The sequence below is a fragment of the Carlito syrichta genome, unplaced genomic scaffold, assembly GCF_000164805.1.
Source record: "Carlito syrichta isolate Samal-C Ts95f unplaced genomic scaffold, Tarsius_syrichta-2.0.1 Scaffold287766, whole genome shotgun sequence".
Classification (NCBI taxonomy): Eukaryota; Metazoa; Chordata; class Mammalia; order Primates; family Tarsiidae; genus Carlito; species Carlito syrichta.
Window position 1 is genome coordinate 163,348 of NW_007231862.1, and position 17,213 is coordinate 180,560.

A 17,213-nucleotide genomic window follows, 5' to 3' on the forward strand; every position below is an offset into this window, starting at 1 on the left:
TCAAACCAAAAACCAAGCCAACATTCTCTCCCACGTGGGCTACTGCACCAATCCCAACGAGTCTTACTGCTTTTAGTCTTCTCTCTATACAGCAAAGATGTTTTCAAATGTCAATGTACTATGTCACTCCCTAATTAGTACCCTTTGACCAATCATTTATCTTAATGCAAATCCAGAAACCCTACAGGGCTGTTAACAACAAACATGGACTAGCTCTGGCCTTTCTCTGGAGACTCACCTCATTCTCCCAACTCCCCACCTCCTCAGCCTTCTTCTTCTGCCATTCATGCCATGCTCTTGCTGGAACACTCTTCCCATTCTTGTCTTCCTGATACTTAAAGTGTAGCTTAAAGCACTACATAAACAGAGAGAACTCTCCTGACCTTCTATGTGAATCACACCTTACTGCTATATGTTTGTGTACCAGCTTACACTTTACATTGTTTCAATTGATTATCACAAATAGAAATAAATTCATCATTTCTTCATGATTCATTGCATTTTTCTCTTCCATCCTAGACTGGAAGTTCCATCAAGGCAAAGATTTTCTTGATCTTTTTAAGTCATTGTGTCTTCAGGCTACTCAGACTGTAACATGAAATCTGGCACATATCAGATTAAAAATATTTGTGGGAAACAAAGATCATAATATCACATGTTCTCACTCATATAATGGACCTTGAACATCCAATGTAATACTATAAGAAAATGACTGACGGTACTAGGAAACTATGGGGGGGAGGGAGATGGGATTAACAGTAGCAAATATCTGTCTGGGGCTGGGAAAACACCTCTTATCAACAGGGTGTCTGAATGAAACGTAATTGTACACCTAACCCTTAACTGTACCCCACAAAACTATAATAAAAATACTGATTAATTATTAAAAAAAAAAATTTGTGGAATTATGAATAGAGCAAAGGGCAGGATGAGTAGAGATCTAAATATTGACTGGATAAAAGAAAATGTAAAAGTGATTTAAACATTTTAGCGTACATCCTTTGACTCCCAATGCTCACCGTAGTGTATAATAATTTAAATCATTCCTTCCTTTCCTTTCCTTCCTCCCTCTATCATTCCTTCTCTCCCTCCCTCCCTTCCTTCCTTCCTCCCTTCCTTTTCTTTCCCTCTCTCCCACTTTTTTCCTTCCCCCTTATTTCTCCCTTTCCTTCTTTCCTCTTCCTCCCTCCCTCCCTTCCTTCTTTCAATCCTTCCTTCTCTTTCTCTGTTTCTCTCTCTCTCTTTCTTCCCTTAAATATCATTTTAAAATATTAAAAAGTCTAAATCATTTTAGATAAATGCTTGACACCTCAAAAATCCTTATTTGTTCTTTCTCGTCACTGGACATTTCAAATGTCTACTTTTTCTCTTTTTCCATTCATTCTTTCTACAATTATTCCATAAGTACCAATGACACCCACCAAATTTTATTTCCACAAATTCAGTCTCCTAATAGTACTTGAAAGATGCAGAACTTTCTGTATATAAGCTTTGTAAATGAAAGATAAATTGTATTGCAGAATATGAAATCAATACGTGTGAAATTACCATGCACTAGAATTTTACATTCAGTTCCCATCAAAAGATGGAAGTAAATGTCCAAGAACAAAATGGGCCTCAAAATGGTTTGATAAAGGAAATTTATCTTCTGATCAGTTGTTGATGAGGGACCATCAAGAAGCTATTATATTATGCTTATAGGATTCAATGCAGTACCAACAATGTTCAGGTTTGCAGGCTCTGAACCTGACATTCACTTATCCCTGCACTTAATGTACTGTGTTCTGGGCATATTTTTCCTTATCTGATAAGGAATCTTCCTTTTACTCTATAAATATCACACTTCCTTCTCATGACTTTTCTAACTACTTCTTTGAATTGTTTGTTCCTCAAGCTATAGATAACAGGATTCAGCAGTGGGGTCACCACAGTGTAGAAGACAGAAATGATCTTGTTGACTTCGGGGGACAGGTGAGCATTGGGGCGGACATACATGGAGATCATGGTCCCATAGTAGATACTGACAACAGCCAGATGGGAGCCACATGTGGAAAAGGTCTTCATTCGGCCAGAGGCTGATGGGATTCTCAATATGGAGGACACAATGAAAACATAGGATCCCAGCGTCAGGAAAAAACAGATGCAGAGCACAGCGATGGACAGAATGAAGATGGTCACCTCAGTGACATAAACACTGGAACATGAGAGCTGTATGAGTGGAAGAAGGTCACAGAAGAAATGGTTGATCTGATTAGGCCCACAGAAGTCTAAACTGGAAATCATCAAGGAAGGCAAAAAGCCTGTGCCCACCCCGGTCAGCCAGGAGATTGCCACCAGCTTAGTGCAAACGTCGGAACTCATGAAGGAGGAGTAGTGAAGTGGGCTGCAGATAGCCAGATATCGGTCATAGGCCATCATGGCCAGGAGAAAGCACTCAGTAGCTCCAAAGAATACAAAGAAGTAGAGCTGTGCCATACAGGCAGAGAAAGAGATGGCTTGACCCTGGGAGAGAAGATTGGCCAGGAGAAGGGGCACAATGGTGGACGTGTACCAGATCTCCAGAAAGGAGAGATGTTTTAGGAATGTGTACATAGGCGAGTGCAGTTGCTGTTCCTTGCTTACCACTGTGATGATGACGACATTCCCTGTGATGGTGAAGAAGTAGATGAGCAGAACAATGACAAAGAGCAGAATCTGCCACTCAAAAAGGTTCTGGAATCCTAATAGCTGAAACTCAGTGACGGTGGACACATTTTGAGTCCCCATGGCCTGTGGAGGACAGAAAGCATTTTGGCAAAGTACAGTACACAAAGCATAGAAATATTTATTACTACTGATATTTGGAACTTTAGATATTATTTTTGTAATAGTTTAGATCTTTATGCACGGCTTTTTAGGACACATGCATTATTCCATCTTTCTTTTATAAGAACACAATCTGGAATCACAAGCTACATATGGATATTAAATCTTTGGAAAAGACTCAGAAAGTTTCATTCATTTGGGTTCTCTGAAATCTTGATGTCTCAGATCCAAAGACAGTCAGAAAAAGTTTCTGATTCATAGATCTTAAAAGTTTTCACCACATACCCAAAAAAAAAGAAAATTTAACTACTTGAGGTGATGTATATATTAGTTAGACTGATTACGGTGATTATTTCACAATATATATTGAAACATCAAGTTGTACACCTTAAGTAGATGCAATTTTTCTGTGTTAATTATACCTCTATAATGCTAGAAAAAAAAATCTCAGACTGACAGCAATAAAGTTTTTGTTTGTTTGTCGGCCATTGCTTTACTAGACTTTGGTGTGATCATGTAAGTTTTTTTTTTTTTTTAATCATGCACATATGGAAGAAAATGCCTTTCTTACTCATATGTGCTCTTTGTCTGAAGAAAGAAGACAGAATCTCCTATGACATCTTGGAGAGTTTATTCATTTTATCCTCAAACAATATTGATCAATGTCCTCTGTGTCTGTGTGAGAGAGAGAGAGAGAGAGAGAGAGAGAGAGCGTGTGTGTGTGTGTGTGTGTGTGTGTGTGTGTGTGTGTGTGTGTGTGTATGTGTGTGTGTGTGTCTGTGTGTGTCTGTGTGTGTGGGTATGAAGAACAGTACTGGGCTAATCTATATCTCACTCCCACCAATGTCCTCCCCTGCCCCATTAGATACTATACATATGTTTGGCCACTGCAATCATTCCTACCTGTATACCCACACTTTCTTTCATTTAATTTATTATCTGTCCCAGTCTGGATAAAGTCAACGTCCACCAGTCATACAGAAGCTTCCCTGCAGTTGAGCGGTGAGACACAACACATGATGCTGCCACTTTAAAATTCACAACCATTAAGCTCCAGTGTGTCCTTAGTGCACTTAGTAGCAATCTTTCTATGTCATCTCATCTATTCACTCTTCAGTCTCCTAGGTGACTATCTCACATGTGCTCTTCTCCTTCAGACTTCAAACTCACCTTTGTCTATCTCTACGCTCAACAAGAGATTTATTTCACAAGAAAAAAAATAAACAAAATAAACAAACAAAAACTAAAATCCTCCAACGGGGACATTCTCAAGCTCAGGGCACTAAATTCTTCCACCTACCACCTTTGACTCCTGGACATCTACTACCCACATCTTCCACTGAATAAATGGCTCATGCCAGGATCTAAAGAACCACCACCCCACTCCCCGTCCCCCCCACCCCCGCCAACATGAGTGACGACACCTCCCACATCCTGGAAGGTGTTGCAGGAGAAGGAAAACAAAATATACCTCTCTCAAATACTGAGGTTAGTTGAGCTGAAGAAGGTTAATGTGCAGGGGAATGCTCTGCTCCTCCCTCTGACTTCCTGATAGCAGGACAGTGGTTTATAAAGACATAAGGTCTTCCTTCCCTGCTCTGCCTCTCTTCACCTAAATTAAACTCCTTTTCAAGGCTTTCTTACCAGCTCAGGGCCAGTGGCATCAGAGGATCTAGGAGAAGACATTACCTTCCCACAGGTTTCTGCCTTTTGGAAGTCTGAAGATGCTCTTTCCTTTGTTTTGTCACTACATAGAATATATGGCTCTTTGTTAAAATACTATTTAAGCAAGGCCCCTAAGCCACTGCTTCCAGAAAGTTGCTTTCTCTTGCATTATGGGCATGGAATGCATAAATAAAACTGTTTGTTTTTCTTTTGTAAATCTGTTTGGTTAATAGAAATATGTCCCATCAATGAATTTATGGAGGTTGAGAGAATACATTATTTTTTTTCTCCCTTTCACAAGTATTACATTGCCTTCATTTCCCAAAGCCCTCATGGCCCCCTTTCTGCTGAACATTTTCCTCAGCATGCAAGCAGGTTGGTTTCCTCTCCCTTTTAAAAAGACAAAACAGAGAAGAGGTCTTGATGCTGTTCTGATCTGCAAACACTGCCTTGTCTGCGCAGAACTCCTTCCCTATGAGCTGCCCCTGTTCCTCTCCTTCCTTGCTTTCCTGAATCCACTGCAAACAGGATTTCTGCTCTCATCACCACCCAAAATTGCTCTGCCATGTGTTGTTCACCCTCCAACCCTCCATCCTCATCCCTAATTATCTTGATTGCCATCCGAGTTGCACAATTGATCCCTCCCTTTTCTTGGATGGACCCTTGTCACTTAATACCCACAATTTCCTAGTTAGCTGAAGTTTGTCCCACAATACACACTCAAATATACAAGGAAACTGAATTCATTAACCAACATTTATTCCTTAAGTGACTTCAGTAATGAGGAAGTCACGATCTCTTGAAATATTGATTATTTAAATACTGATTAGATCCAAATGCTGAAATTAATTACTTCAATTATATTAGGCTGAAATTTTTTTAAAAATAGTTGCCTCCCAAAATTCAGTAGTAAGGCAACTAGTGTTACCTCAGATTTAACTTTGCAGCTTTCTTTGAAATTATATGAAAAAAATCAAGAATATTATGGTCCTTAAGTGTATTCTTCCCTAGAGTAAGCTAAATGGACTTTTGACCTCTCAAGAGCACTATTGGTTACTCTGGTTATTACAGTTTTATATGCTAGTCAATTTGGTAAGATTATTTACTGATTTCATAGAGATAGGACATTCTCAAAGGCTACAATTGCCTTGGTAATGAGGAATAATTTATTGAACTCAATGTAATTTCAGAATTCAACATTCACAGCCCCAACAACCAAAACAAGAAGATTTTTGTCATTTGACACTAAAACACCTCGCTGATTTCCTTCTGGAAGAATCTGCCTGTGTCTGCAAGAGCCTTCCTACCTGTTGGTGTTCCCAGCATCCAGAGCCCCAGATGTCCCCTGCTTTAGGCAGTGTCTACCTCGTCCTCCCTTAACCCATATTCGAACTGTGCCTTCATGGTGCAACCTGTAATCTGCCATCTTCTGCTGGTGTTTGACACTGGGGTAAGATGGTGTTTTTCAATAACCCTAGGTTTCATGGGGACCTGGCTCTTCTGAGAATCCTGTTCCCCAGATATTCTTCTGTAATTTACCAATCAAATATACTAACCAATCAATGAAATCAACCTTCTGAGATTTGATTTTGCCCATTAAGGTTTAGATGTTTATAAAACACTCAGAAAATATGTAATTCTTACATTCTTTTTTAAATAGATTTTTTTCAAAACTTAACTTAGGATAGACCCCAATAGTGCTCAACTAAAAATTAAATTCAGTTAAATACTGTTTCTTTAAAATCCAGCAAGCAGGCAATTAGTGAGTAAACTATTCTAAGACAACTGAATACATAACAGCTGCTTATTGTTGGATATTGTTTCACTATATTTTAATTACAGGTGTGGGTAAATAAAAAAATATGACTGTTGGCCGGGCTCGTTGGCTCAGCCTGTAATCCCAGCACTTTGAGAGGCCGAGGTGAGTGAATTGCCTGAGCCTGCAGGTTCGAGAGCAACCCGGGCAACTTGGTGAGATCTTATCTCTACAATAAAACAAACATTAGCCAGGCGTGGGAGCACATGCCTGTAATTCTGACTACTTGGAAGGCTGAGGCTAAAGGATTACCGGAGCCCAGCAGGTCAACGCTAAGGTGGCCATGAGCGTGCCACTGCACTCCAGCCCGGGTGACACAGTGAGACTCCAACTCAAAAAAAAAAAAAAAAGGAAAAAAAAACAGGAAAAATAAGACTATAAATTAATTAATACATTTAATTAAAGAAAACTGTATTAAAACTCATTCTAAGTTTAAGTCTGTCCATTTTACAAAGAAAATGCAATGTATGAATGGGTCCAAGGGGCTATTTTAGTTCGAATTTTAGAAGATAAATTGGAAAGGAAGACATTCTCAATGCATTCGTAGTATATCAGGATTATTTTTCAAGCCCCAGTATTTGAAAGTCGGTCTACTCAAGAGGATCTAATTTTTTAATCTTGCTAGTTAAATTTGTGTCTTTTAGTTAAAGTATTAAATGATTGAATAAATAAATGAATGAATGAAAGCAAGAATCACTTACTTTGTTTGGTCTTTAATGGTTCATTCATTCGACAAATATGCACAGAGCACCTACTATGTGCCTAGGACTTTTTCAGGCATTAGGATTCATCAATGAATCGCATAGTACTATAGTCTGAGGGGTAGGCTGACATCATTTATTTATCAACATTTGACTTGACTAATATATACTTTTAAAAATATATGATTAATGTGCATAGTTTTAAAAAAACTTGGAGAAGAAAAAAGAATGCAGACAAAAATATATCTTTTCAAATAGCCATGGTACAATCTTCCAGAGTTAGACCCCTCTTTTCTTCCAGATTATGTGTGTCCCACGTATGGGGTAGCATAACTGGTCACTACTCGGAGAGCCTAAAATCTTGGTTTTTCTGGCAGTAAATTTTATATAGCCAGAATCTTGGCTTCTTTTGCAGTTACTTTTACAGTTAACTTCCATCATAGCTCTTCTCCTCCTATAAATTTTAGGAAAATAAAACACTGTTTATGGATTGCATAGTAGTCTATTGTTTGGGGTAAGCTTTTCATATCTTATTCCAAATCTAGATCTTGTAATATCTGAATGTTTGCCAAGGGAAGTATAGAAGAGCCTGAAAAGCAGATTATGTATCCATTTTCTCCACAGATGAAGAAATAAAATGAAAGAACTTCTAAACAGATGAACAACAGCTGAATGCTTGGAAATGAGAGGATTCACATAACTACAAAACAATCAAGGCCCACACATGGAGGTGAGCAGGCAGTCAGTACCTGGAACATAAGCAGAGGTGTCAGCATTCACAAAACAACCCAGTTTCCAAATGAGAGCAGACCATGTCAGGGTGAAGGTGTCAGAAAGCTACTTTCTAATATTCAACCGTGTTGAGTTGGGGTGGACTTTCTTTTCTGTGGCAAATATATTAGATGAGTAACATCACCTCCAAGAGTGAAGTGGACATTGGTGATTACACACATACAACATGAAATATGTAAATCACAAAGCAGAGTATATATTTGTAGCTTCAAATAATGTTAGTGACATAAACTTTAGCTTAGTATTCTTGGTAACTTGGGTACTGTTTCCAAAAACCTTTTTGTTCCCATGAGCATCATGGTTTTTGAAAATGCATTAGGATACTGATATAGCCTAAGAAAAGTTCCATTACAACGGTTTGATGTCCATTTTATTTCACAGGGGATCAAGAATTGTGATTTGTTTTTCATTCTAAATAATATAAACTTGTATTTACTATAATTTATTGAATTTAATTAAGGATTGTGTTGCTGAGTTAAAAATAAGCATTGTTTATGTGTAAAACACCAAAACAACACATTTACTGATACTTTAAATATTCAAATTTTTCTAAAAGTGAAATTTTGAAATTCTTCTTTTAAATTTCACAGTAAACTTGTTTTTAAAGTTTTCTTCCAAGTTATATGATTAATTCATTTTTCAATGCGCAGAGAAATTTTAAGTTGTGTAATTATTAATTACCATGATATTATGAGTATTACTAAAGAAAACTAGATATTTAACACTAATTTCGAAGCTAACCAGATGTTGCCAAAAGTCATTACAACCTGAGAGTAATAATATTTCATTGTACTAACAATCTCACTTAATTATAAGACATAAAATAATAATACTAATATAGCCAACACTTTTTTGAACATTTATTAGATTGAAGTCACAATGATAAATGCTTTACTTACATTACTTTATTTCACCTTCATAATAAGTCTACATATTAGGTTTCAACCTACAAGTAAGAATTCTGAGGCCCAGAAAGCAAGTAATTTGCTCAAGCTCCCCTAGCTCAAATTATGAGTTCGACCCAGAATATCTAGATATAAAGGCCATATTTGTAAACACAACTTTTTCTTGCTTCTCTGGCCACAGAGAGTGATAGAGCCTTGGCTTGCTGAATATACCTGTTCACAAAATAATGCAAGGAAAGCAATCTTTTTCTTTCTTTTTTTTTTTTTTTGGATGGGGTTTCACTATGTTTCTCAAGCTGGTGTCAATCTCTCACCTGAGCCTCTCTAGTAGCTAGGATTATAGGTGTGAGTCACCACTCCAGGCTTGGGAAGCAACTTGCATTTAAATGACTAGAAGTCTTATACAATCAACACAGGGGACAGAACAACTTACTCTCCAGTCTGTGTGTCCCACCTTTCCTTTTGTGTGCCGCCTTTCCTTTTGAGGTCTGTCCTTGAGAAGCTCCTGGATAATATGGCATATGCTGAAAGGCAAATGAGATTAGGTTTTAGAATCATGCCAAGACAAAAGTAATGAAAAATAATTGTATTTCATTTGATGTAGAGAAAACCAGAGAAGATAAATATGGATCATTTTATAAGAGAAATTATATGATTTTACAAGAGGAGTTAAAATTTATCTGATTCACCATAAAAGTAGAAGAGTCATTTGTAGATGAAAACTTTAGGAAAATAAGTTTGGGTTAAATAAGAGGGAGAACATTCTAAAATTCAGGCTTGACGTTATTTGGAAGTCTTTCACTTGATTAGTTATTATACAAGGGAATGGTTATTTGATAGATGTGGTAGAGATCAAAGTGTTTTTTAAAACTTCCTAGACAAAAAATAGTTTGAATCAACTTAGGGTCATAGTCTTTTGACAAAATCTAAATTCAACTTTGTCAGTGTATATATTGCCTCTGCCTTGGCACAAAGTGCAGGGGTTTTCCAAGATGCATTAATCAAGGCTTTTCTCCTCAAAAGCCACTACCTTCTTACCTGTGGTGAGGACTTGATGTAGAGAATGATGGATATATATATCTTCAAAATTCAAGATATTTAAGCCCAGTAATCTAAACGGTTGGAAAAGTTATCTTCATGTATTATGTTTATTTTAACTTTCTTATACAGTAAGAATGGGGATTATCCCAATCTTATATCTCATTAATTGCTGTGTTTCCATGTATTTTTGTGGTGGAGATCATTATGAATAATGCTTTGTATTACCCTTCCAGTAGAGTTATAGATGACATCATGTTTTTTAATCATCATAGAAATTCTTAATGCTCAAGGGCCATTTTAGGCAAGATGGTTATTTTTAATTTAGAACCATTCTCTGAAACCAAGTAATTGAACAAAGCTGGTGAATTAAGTGAAAGAATCAGTCACAGAAGATGAATAACCAATCTAGAAATCAATAATTATTTTTTTCAAGCTAGTGCATCTTAAAATTAGCAGATAATTTATTATGATCTTCAGAAACCTCCTGACACATAATTAGAGCAAAAGCCCTCATATCTGACTATCTCTGTGTTGAACACACAATGGATATAGCAAACGTCAGAACAATTAGCCCCTAAAGACAAGTGAACAAAGTATGTCCCCAAAGATTTACACTTCCTTTTCTTTCTCCCAGTTACATTACATGACTGGGGAGACCAAGGTGTGGATGAGCATTTGTTGAGTGTGTACTAAATTCCGGACACTCCATATACAATATTTCACATAAGCCTTAGAAAAAGACCCACTTCACCACAGAGGGGATAGGCAGACAGACCTACATACCTCACTGGGGTCACAGAGGGGTATATCAGAACACAGTGTCTGAATGTGGGTCTGGTTCAACTTCAAACCCATTGTCACTCACCTGAATGCACTGCTTTCAGTATGATTATGGGGACTCCAGGTGCTGTGCTAGTGGAATCAAGGGGCAACAAAGGAAAGGAACAAATGTTAGTTATGTGAGTGATGCAGTTTCTGTCCTGCTAGGTAATTCAGAAGCTAGTAAGGGGGACAGCTGAGGTAAGGACCTGACACTTGCATTGAATAAACTCCCACCACATACCCAAATGGGAAGGGAGGGTCAGAGAGGCAGAGGCTTAACAAAGACAGCCCTCCGAAGGGGCCAGGGGAAGTGTTGGGAATGCAGCAGCTTGCACTGATGCTTCTCATCAACATATTCATCTAGGGAGATTTGCTTTTCAGACAAATTTTACTTTAAAATATTTTAAAATTTCCTTTTAGGCTGGACTTTGTGGCTCAAGCCTATAATCCCAGCACTTTGGGAAGCTGAGGTGAGGAGATTGCCTGAGCCCATGGGCTAGAGAACAGCCTGGGCAAGTTGGCAAGACCTCGTCTCCACAATAAACCAAAAATTATCTGGGCATGGTAGCACGAGCGTGTAGTTCCAGCTACCTGGAAGGCTGAGGCAGAAGGATCTCCTGAGCCAAGCAAGTCAGCGCTGGGGTAGCCATGAGTGTGCTAATCTGAGCGACAGAGTGATTCTCCAACTAAAAAAAATTTACTTTTAAAAGACTCCAACTCAAAAAAAAAGTCCCATCTCTGATCATATTGCCTTATTTATTTATTTATGTAGAAAAATGTGTTTGTTTCTTTAGAAATTGAGGCTAAACTTTGCTACTTTATTAATACTTTGCCTCTTGCTCCTTGCACTATTGAGAAAGCCCTTCAAATATCATCATAGGCTGAGGCAAGAGGATTGACTGAGTCCAGAGGTTCAAGACCAGCCTGGCCAACTTGGTGAGACCTTATCTCTACAATAAATCAGAATATTAGCTGACCATGGTGGTGTGTGCCTGTAGTTCCACCTTCTTGAATGACTGAGGTGGAAGGATCGCCTGAGCCCATCAGGTCGAGGCTGCAGTAGCCATGAGTGTGCCACTGCACTCCAGCCTGGACAATAGAGTAAGACTCTAACTCAAATATATATATATATATATATATATAATCAGGCTGGGCTCGGTGGCTCAGCCTATAATCCCAGCACTTTGGGATGCCAACGCTAAAGCTAGTGGATTGCCTGAGCCCACGGGTTCAGGACCAACACGGGCAACTTGGCGAGACCTCGTTGCTACAATAAATCAAAAATTATTCAGGTGTGATAGCTCGTGTCTGTAGTTCCAGTTACTTGAAAAGCTGAGGCGCAAGGATCACTGGAGCCCAGCAGGTCAACGCTGGGGTGGCCATGACCATATCACTGCACTCCAGCCTGGGCGACAGAGTGAGACTCTAACTCAAAATAAAAATTTAAAAAAAGAAATATGTATATATGTGTGTATATATATATATATATATATTTATTTATTTATTTATATTTATATATGTCATCATAAATATATACCATCATAAGTTTTTTTCCTGATTTCCCTTCCTCTCTGGCACTAATTAATCCAATAAATATCCCCTTTATCTTTCTTTAAATTTTATATAAAGTAAAACAAAAAAATTGTGACTCACCAAGGGTGTATTTGTAGAAGACCCTTGAATGTATTCTTGGCATGTTATTTAAGTACTAAGTGTCAATAGATATCTTTGTACCAATCTGATTTACAGCATTAGCAAAATATGAAACACTGGATCCATGCTAGGCCATTCATTGTGGATGTGTGAAAGTCCATATACCTGGAAATAATGCATCTTTGCCCTTCTCCTATTCATCTTACATAGATAGAGACAGAAAAGGGTGTTGAGATAACCCTGAAAACTCACTGGAGAAATTCTTGTGGGCCTTCCTTGAAGAAGTGGCCAGAGAGGCCCAGTATGTGTGTATTTACATTGATCAGATGGAACAATGAGATGTATGAACATGCAGTTGGGTCTGGGTTGCCACTACAAGTTGTCAGAAACCCCCACAGCTTTGTTGTCCCATCCTATTCACCTCCAGCCACCCTAGAGCATCCCTCAGTATAGATAAACCCCTAGTTTGTAGTGACCCAAGGAGCTTCAATGCTGACAGTTCCTGGGATAAAAAACAGCAGGGTCTAGTTATTCCATTCAGTGATGATAACTGTGAAAGTCTGTCATTAATACTCATTGCCTACCAATAAAAACTAAACATTTTGCACAACCATACAAAACCAGCCATTATCCGATCTTAAGTAAGGGCAGTATCAAATTATGGGTGATTCCAAGATACATCATAGTTTTATATCTCTGCTGGACTTCATATGTTCTGTTTTCTCTAACTGAATTTCTCTGGAACGCAGAAACAGCTCAAATCCCAGAACTTCTGAGAACCAAATTCCAATAGAAGTTTCTTTGTTAACTTGCCCACACCTTTTCTCTTTACTTACACATGGTTTATTCCTTCCTTCCTTCTTATTAATACATAGGGTGTCTTTCTCTGGTGCTTGTATCTGGTAATATGTCCCCTCTGTGAAATTATTTGGGCCAGTTCTTCCCTACAACATGACATGAACTCCAAGCTCCTCTCCTTAATTAGCTCTGTGCTTTAGCTTTATGTCTGACTCCTAAAATTGTCTACAAGTAAATGCATACCTGTAACCAGACTGCATAGCATAACACAAACACCATACAACACTAAGCCTGGAGTAATGGATAAGACTTCTATTATTTTTGCTTAAGTCTTAAATATAAATGGGATTTGTACACTTTCTTCAGAGGATGATTTGTAGATCTCACATGGAACATACATTATTAATTTATTTCAGAATCTATTTTGAGGCCTTACTCTGTGCAGGTCCAGAATGAATGGACTTCGGAACAAAAATATTAGCGAGATAGATTCTTTTCCTGAATCAGTTGACTTATATTTTTTTAAAAAGTACATTGCTTTTTAAATATAACATTATTATACAAGAATATCTTTGCTGAAATGCCCATGTGTTGCTTGGATCATATGTGCATGGAGAGCAGGCTAAGGGACAGAATTTGTTCCACTGTATCAATCTTTTATGGAATCCTTGGCCTACTCTCACCATCACTAGTCACTAGATTTTCTCTCTGCTTTAATCTTCTGTCTGAATTCTTCCCAAGACAGCACAGAAGTATAATGGATCTTCAGTCAGAAAAATTGAGAATGAGTCCTAGGAAACATCAGACTTCTTGGCTCAGCCCTACTTCATTATAGTTTGTGGGGGGGAAAGGTATACCATCTCATAGTTATTAGGATAGCTAATTTTGAAAAAATTGAAAGTATGTATTGGTGAAAACAAGGAGAAACTGGAATCCCTGTGCAATGCTGATGGGAATATAAAATAGGACAGCGGCCAGGCACAATGGCTAATGCCTATAACCCCAGCACTTTGGGAGGCCAAGAGAATTGCCTGAGTCCATGGGTTCGAGACCAGCCTGGGCAACTTGGCAAGACTTCATCCCTACAATAAATCAGAAATTAGTTGGGTGTGGTGGTGCGTGCCTGTGGTTTCAGCTACTTGGAAGGCTGAGGCAGAAGGATCCTGAGCCCAGCAGATCGAGGCTGCGGTAGCCGTAAGCATGCCACTGCACTCCAGCCTGGACGACAGAGTGAGACTCTGACTCAAAAAAAAAAGAGAGAGAGGCAATAAAATTGGACAGCATCTGTGGAAAAAAGAATGAAGATTCCTCAGGAAATTAAAAATAGAACTACTTTGTGATCCAGCAGTTCTGGGTATGAAACTGGTCTAGTTTCTTCATAGAACTGATATTTACAAGATTTTGATCCTCCAAGTCTTAAAACTTGAAACTTATGTTTGCCTTATCTGAGTTTCTCCCTCAATAAACCAGCCCTCAGACAAGGGACTGAAACACACCAGATCATCACATCCAGACAATGAGACCCAGAAACCTCACTAGTCATAATTGCTTCCTTATCCCTCCCTAATTCCTGTCTTCCCATACGCAGCTATATTTATTTCCTGATATATAAGCCCCCTCTCCAATTTTAGTTGGTCATGGAGACATATTTGAGATTGATCTCCCATTCTTTTTAGCTGTAGTCACCCAAACAAAAAGCTTTCTTTCTTGCAAATGCTACCTAACCTATGTGATATAGCTGAACCCCAACTAATCCTATTTCTCTTCAGCAAAAGGAGGCCTGATTTCAGAAGCTCCTCTCTTGACCAGACCAGCTAAACTAGTGGGATACAAAATGACAAGTCTCTTGACCTGTGAAGAATTGCCAACTTCATTATAATCGAATTTACATGCTAAATGGCACTCCCACCAGCACCATGACAGTTGACAAGTACCATGACAACAACCAAAAGAAACCATTAAAGGATAAAGGCACTCCAGCACATGGCATTGGTTCTGAGTTCACCACCAATTCCCAGAAAATACATGAATATTCCTTACTTTGTTTTTAATTTCTAACCCCTTCATAAAGAAACCCTATGTGTTAACCTACTACATGATGAGAAGCTGATTTATTTGCCTCTCCCACTTCTCTATCCTTTGGCTAAAGAACAAAGCCCACCCTTCTTGACACCCACTTTCAGTTTCACATATTTGTTTTGCAACACTGAACAGAAAAGATTCCTGTTTGTGGGTAAAGCTGACTGAGTCGGTAACAACAATATATTTTAGCTCAGTGATTGGCTTTCTGTGCAGCAAGCAATGAGACCTACAACAAACTCCAGGCATTTTGGTAACAGGCACATACCCCAAAGAATTGAAAGCAAGATCTTGAAGAGGTATATGTACACCCATGTTTATAGCAGCATTATTTACAAGGGAGGAATGAATAAGCAAAAGTTGGTACATACACATACAATGAAATTTTATTCAGCCTTAAAAAAAGAGAGAGTTCTGAGATAAGAGTTTGACAATACTAGTTTCTCAAACAAATAATTAAAAACAGTATCCCAAGACCCAGGGGTCTGGGACCACTGAAACATCAGAATATGGTTAGGAACCAGCAAAAACTGGTTCAAATCAAGACAGTGTCAAAAGTGACCTCTACTTGCCCTTTTTGCTCACTATATTCTAATTATAATGCATTAGTGTGCAAAATGTCACTCCTACCTGCACCATGACAGTCTACAATGTCTATGGCAATTCCCAGAAGTTACCCTATATGGCTCAAAAAGGGGAGGAACCTTAGTTCCAGGAACTTTCTCAGAAAATCCATGAATATCCCATCCCTTGCTTAGCATATAATTGAGAAATACCTATAAATAAGGCAGCCAGCAGCCCAGGAAGGCTACTCTGCCTAGAGTAGCCTTGTCTTTAGTTCTTTTGTTACTCAAATACAGTTGCCTTCACTTTATTTTGTTCTTTAAGTATTTCCTGGAGAAAACCAAGAAACCACTTCACTCCTCAGGATCACGCCAATGTAGCACTGCAATGTTCTACAACGCAGAGGGACCTTTTAACATTATGCTAAGTGAAATAAGCCAGTCTCCAAAAGACAAATACTGTATGATTCCACTTACGTGAGTTACCTAGAGTAGTCAAATCTCCCAGACAGAAAGTAGAATGGTGGTTGCCAGGGACAGCAGGGAGGAAGAAGTAGGAAGTTATTGTTTAATGGGTACAGAGTTTCAGTTTTACAAGATGTAAAGAGTTCTGGAAATGGTTGCACAACACTATGAATGTATTTAGTACCACTGAATTGTACACTTAAAAATGGTTAGGATGGTAACTTTTCTGTTATGTGTAGTTTAGTAAAATTCAAAAAAGAAACAGGAGAAAAAATGCAGGGTGAAATTGCTTAAATAAAAACAAACAGAGTATGTTAAGAACCACAAATCCAGAGGAAATGCTGAGTCAGAAGCTGTTGCTTTTGATGTCTGCACTGACTTGTCCCTCCCCCTCTTCCCTCCCCCTCACCCATTGTGAATTGGGCTGAGTTTGGGGATATAGGGCTGGCAGACTGTGAATCCTCAAAGTTGAGGCCATGGAGAGTTGATATCCTTGGTTAAAAGGGTTCAGGCTAAAGAAAAAAATATTGCTGTCCTGAAAAAATAGTTCCAGGAGCCCAAAGTCATGGTGACAAGGAAGTTATGAACAAGAGGAAGGAGGATTGCTATGATGATGGCAGATTCCATCTTTCAATGAATTAATAGGATGTCAGAGAAGGCAGGGCACAGATGAAAAGGAGTATTAGAGAGAAGGAGGATATTGGGGTGGGGAGGTTAGTCAAAAGATAGGGAACTCTGTAGCCTGTAGATGAGTCAAAGGATGAGTTAGTCTAGGGATTAAGGAGGGGGTGTATCAGAATGTGGTTGTATCAGAAAAAAAATACAAAAGGAAAGCTTTATTCACCCCTAAAGAAATATCATCAGAAAATACAAGTTTAAGTTAGTTCACCCCATTAAGCAAGAAAGTGACTGGGGAGGCACTTCACAGCATTTATAAATACAGTACAAGGACATCTAGTTATGTCCAGTCTACTACTTACCTGCATGGATGTGCTGTAAGGTAAATTTGCGTTTGTAAGAACAATGGTACAAACCTCATTCCTAGCCTGTCAGTGTTAGAGACAAAACAACCCAAGCTTAGCAACTCTGGAAACAATGAGGATAGAAG

General features: G+C 38.5%; 1 protein-coding gene across 1 annotated transcript; it reads right to left on the minus strand.

Annotated features, from left to right (window-relative positions):
• Positions 1–1,800: 1,800 nt before the first annotated feature.
• LOC103255030 (olfactory receptor 11L1) lies at positions 1,801–2,766 on the minus strand. Its single transcript, XM_008052998.1, has one exon. The coding sequence runs from the start codon at positions 2,764–2,766 to the stop codon at positions 1,801–1,803; it is 966 nt and encodes a 321-aa protein (XP_008051189.1).
• Between the last annotated feature and the right edge of the window lie 14,447 nt (positions 2,767–17,213).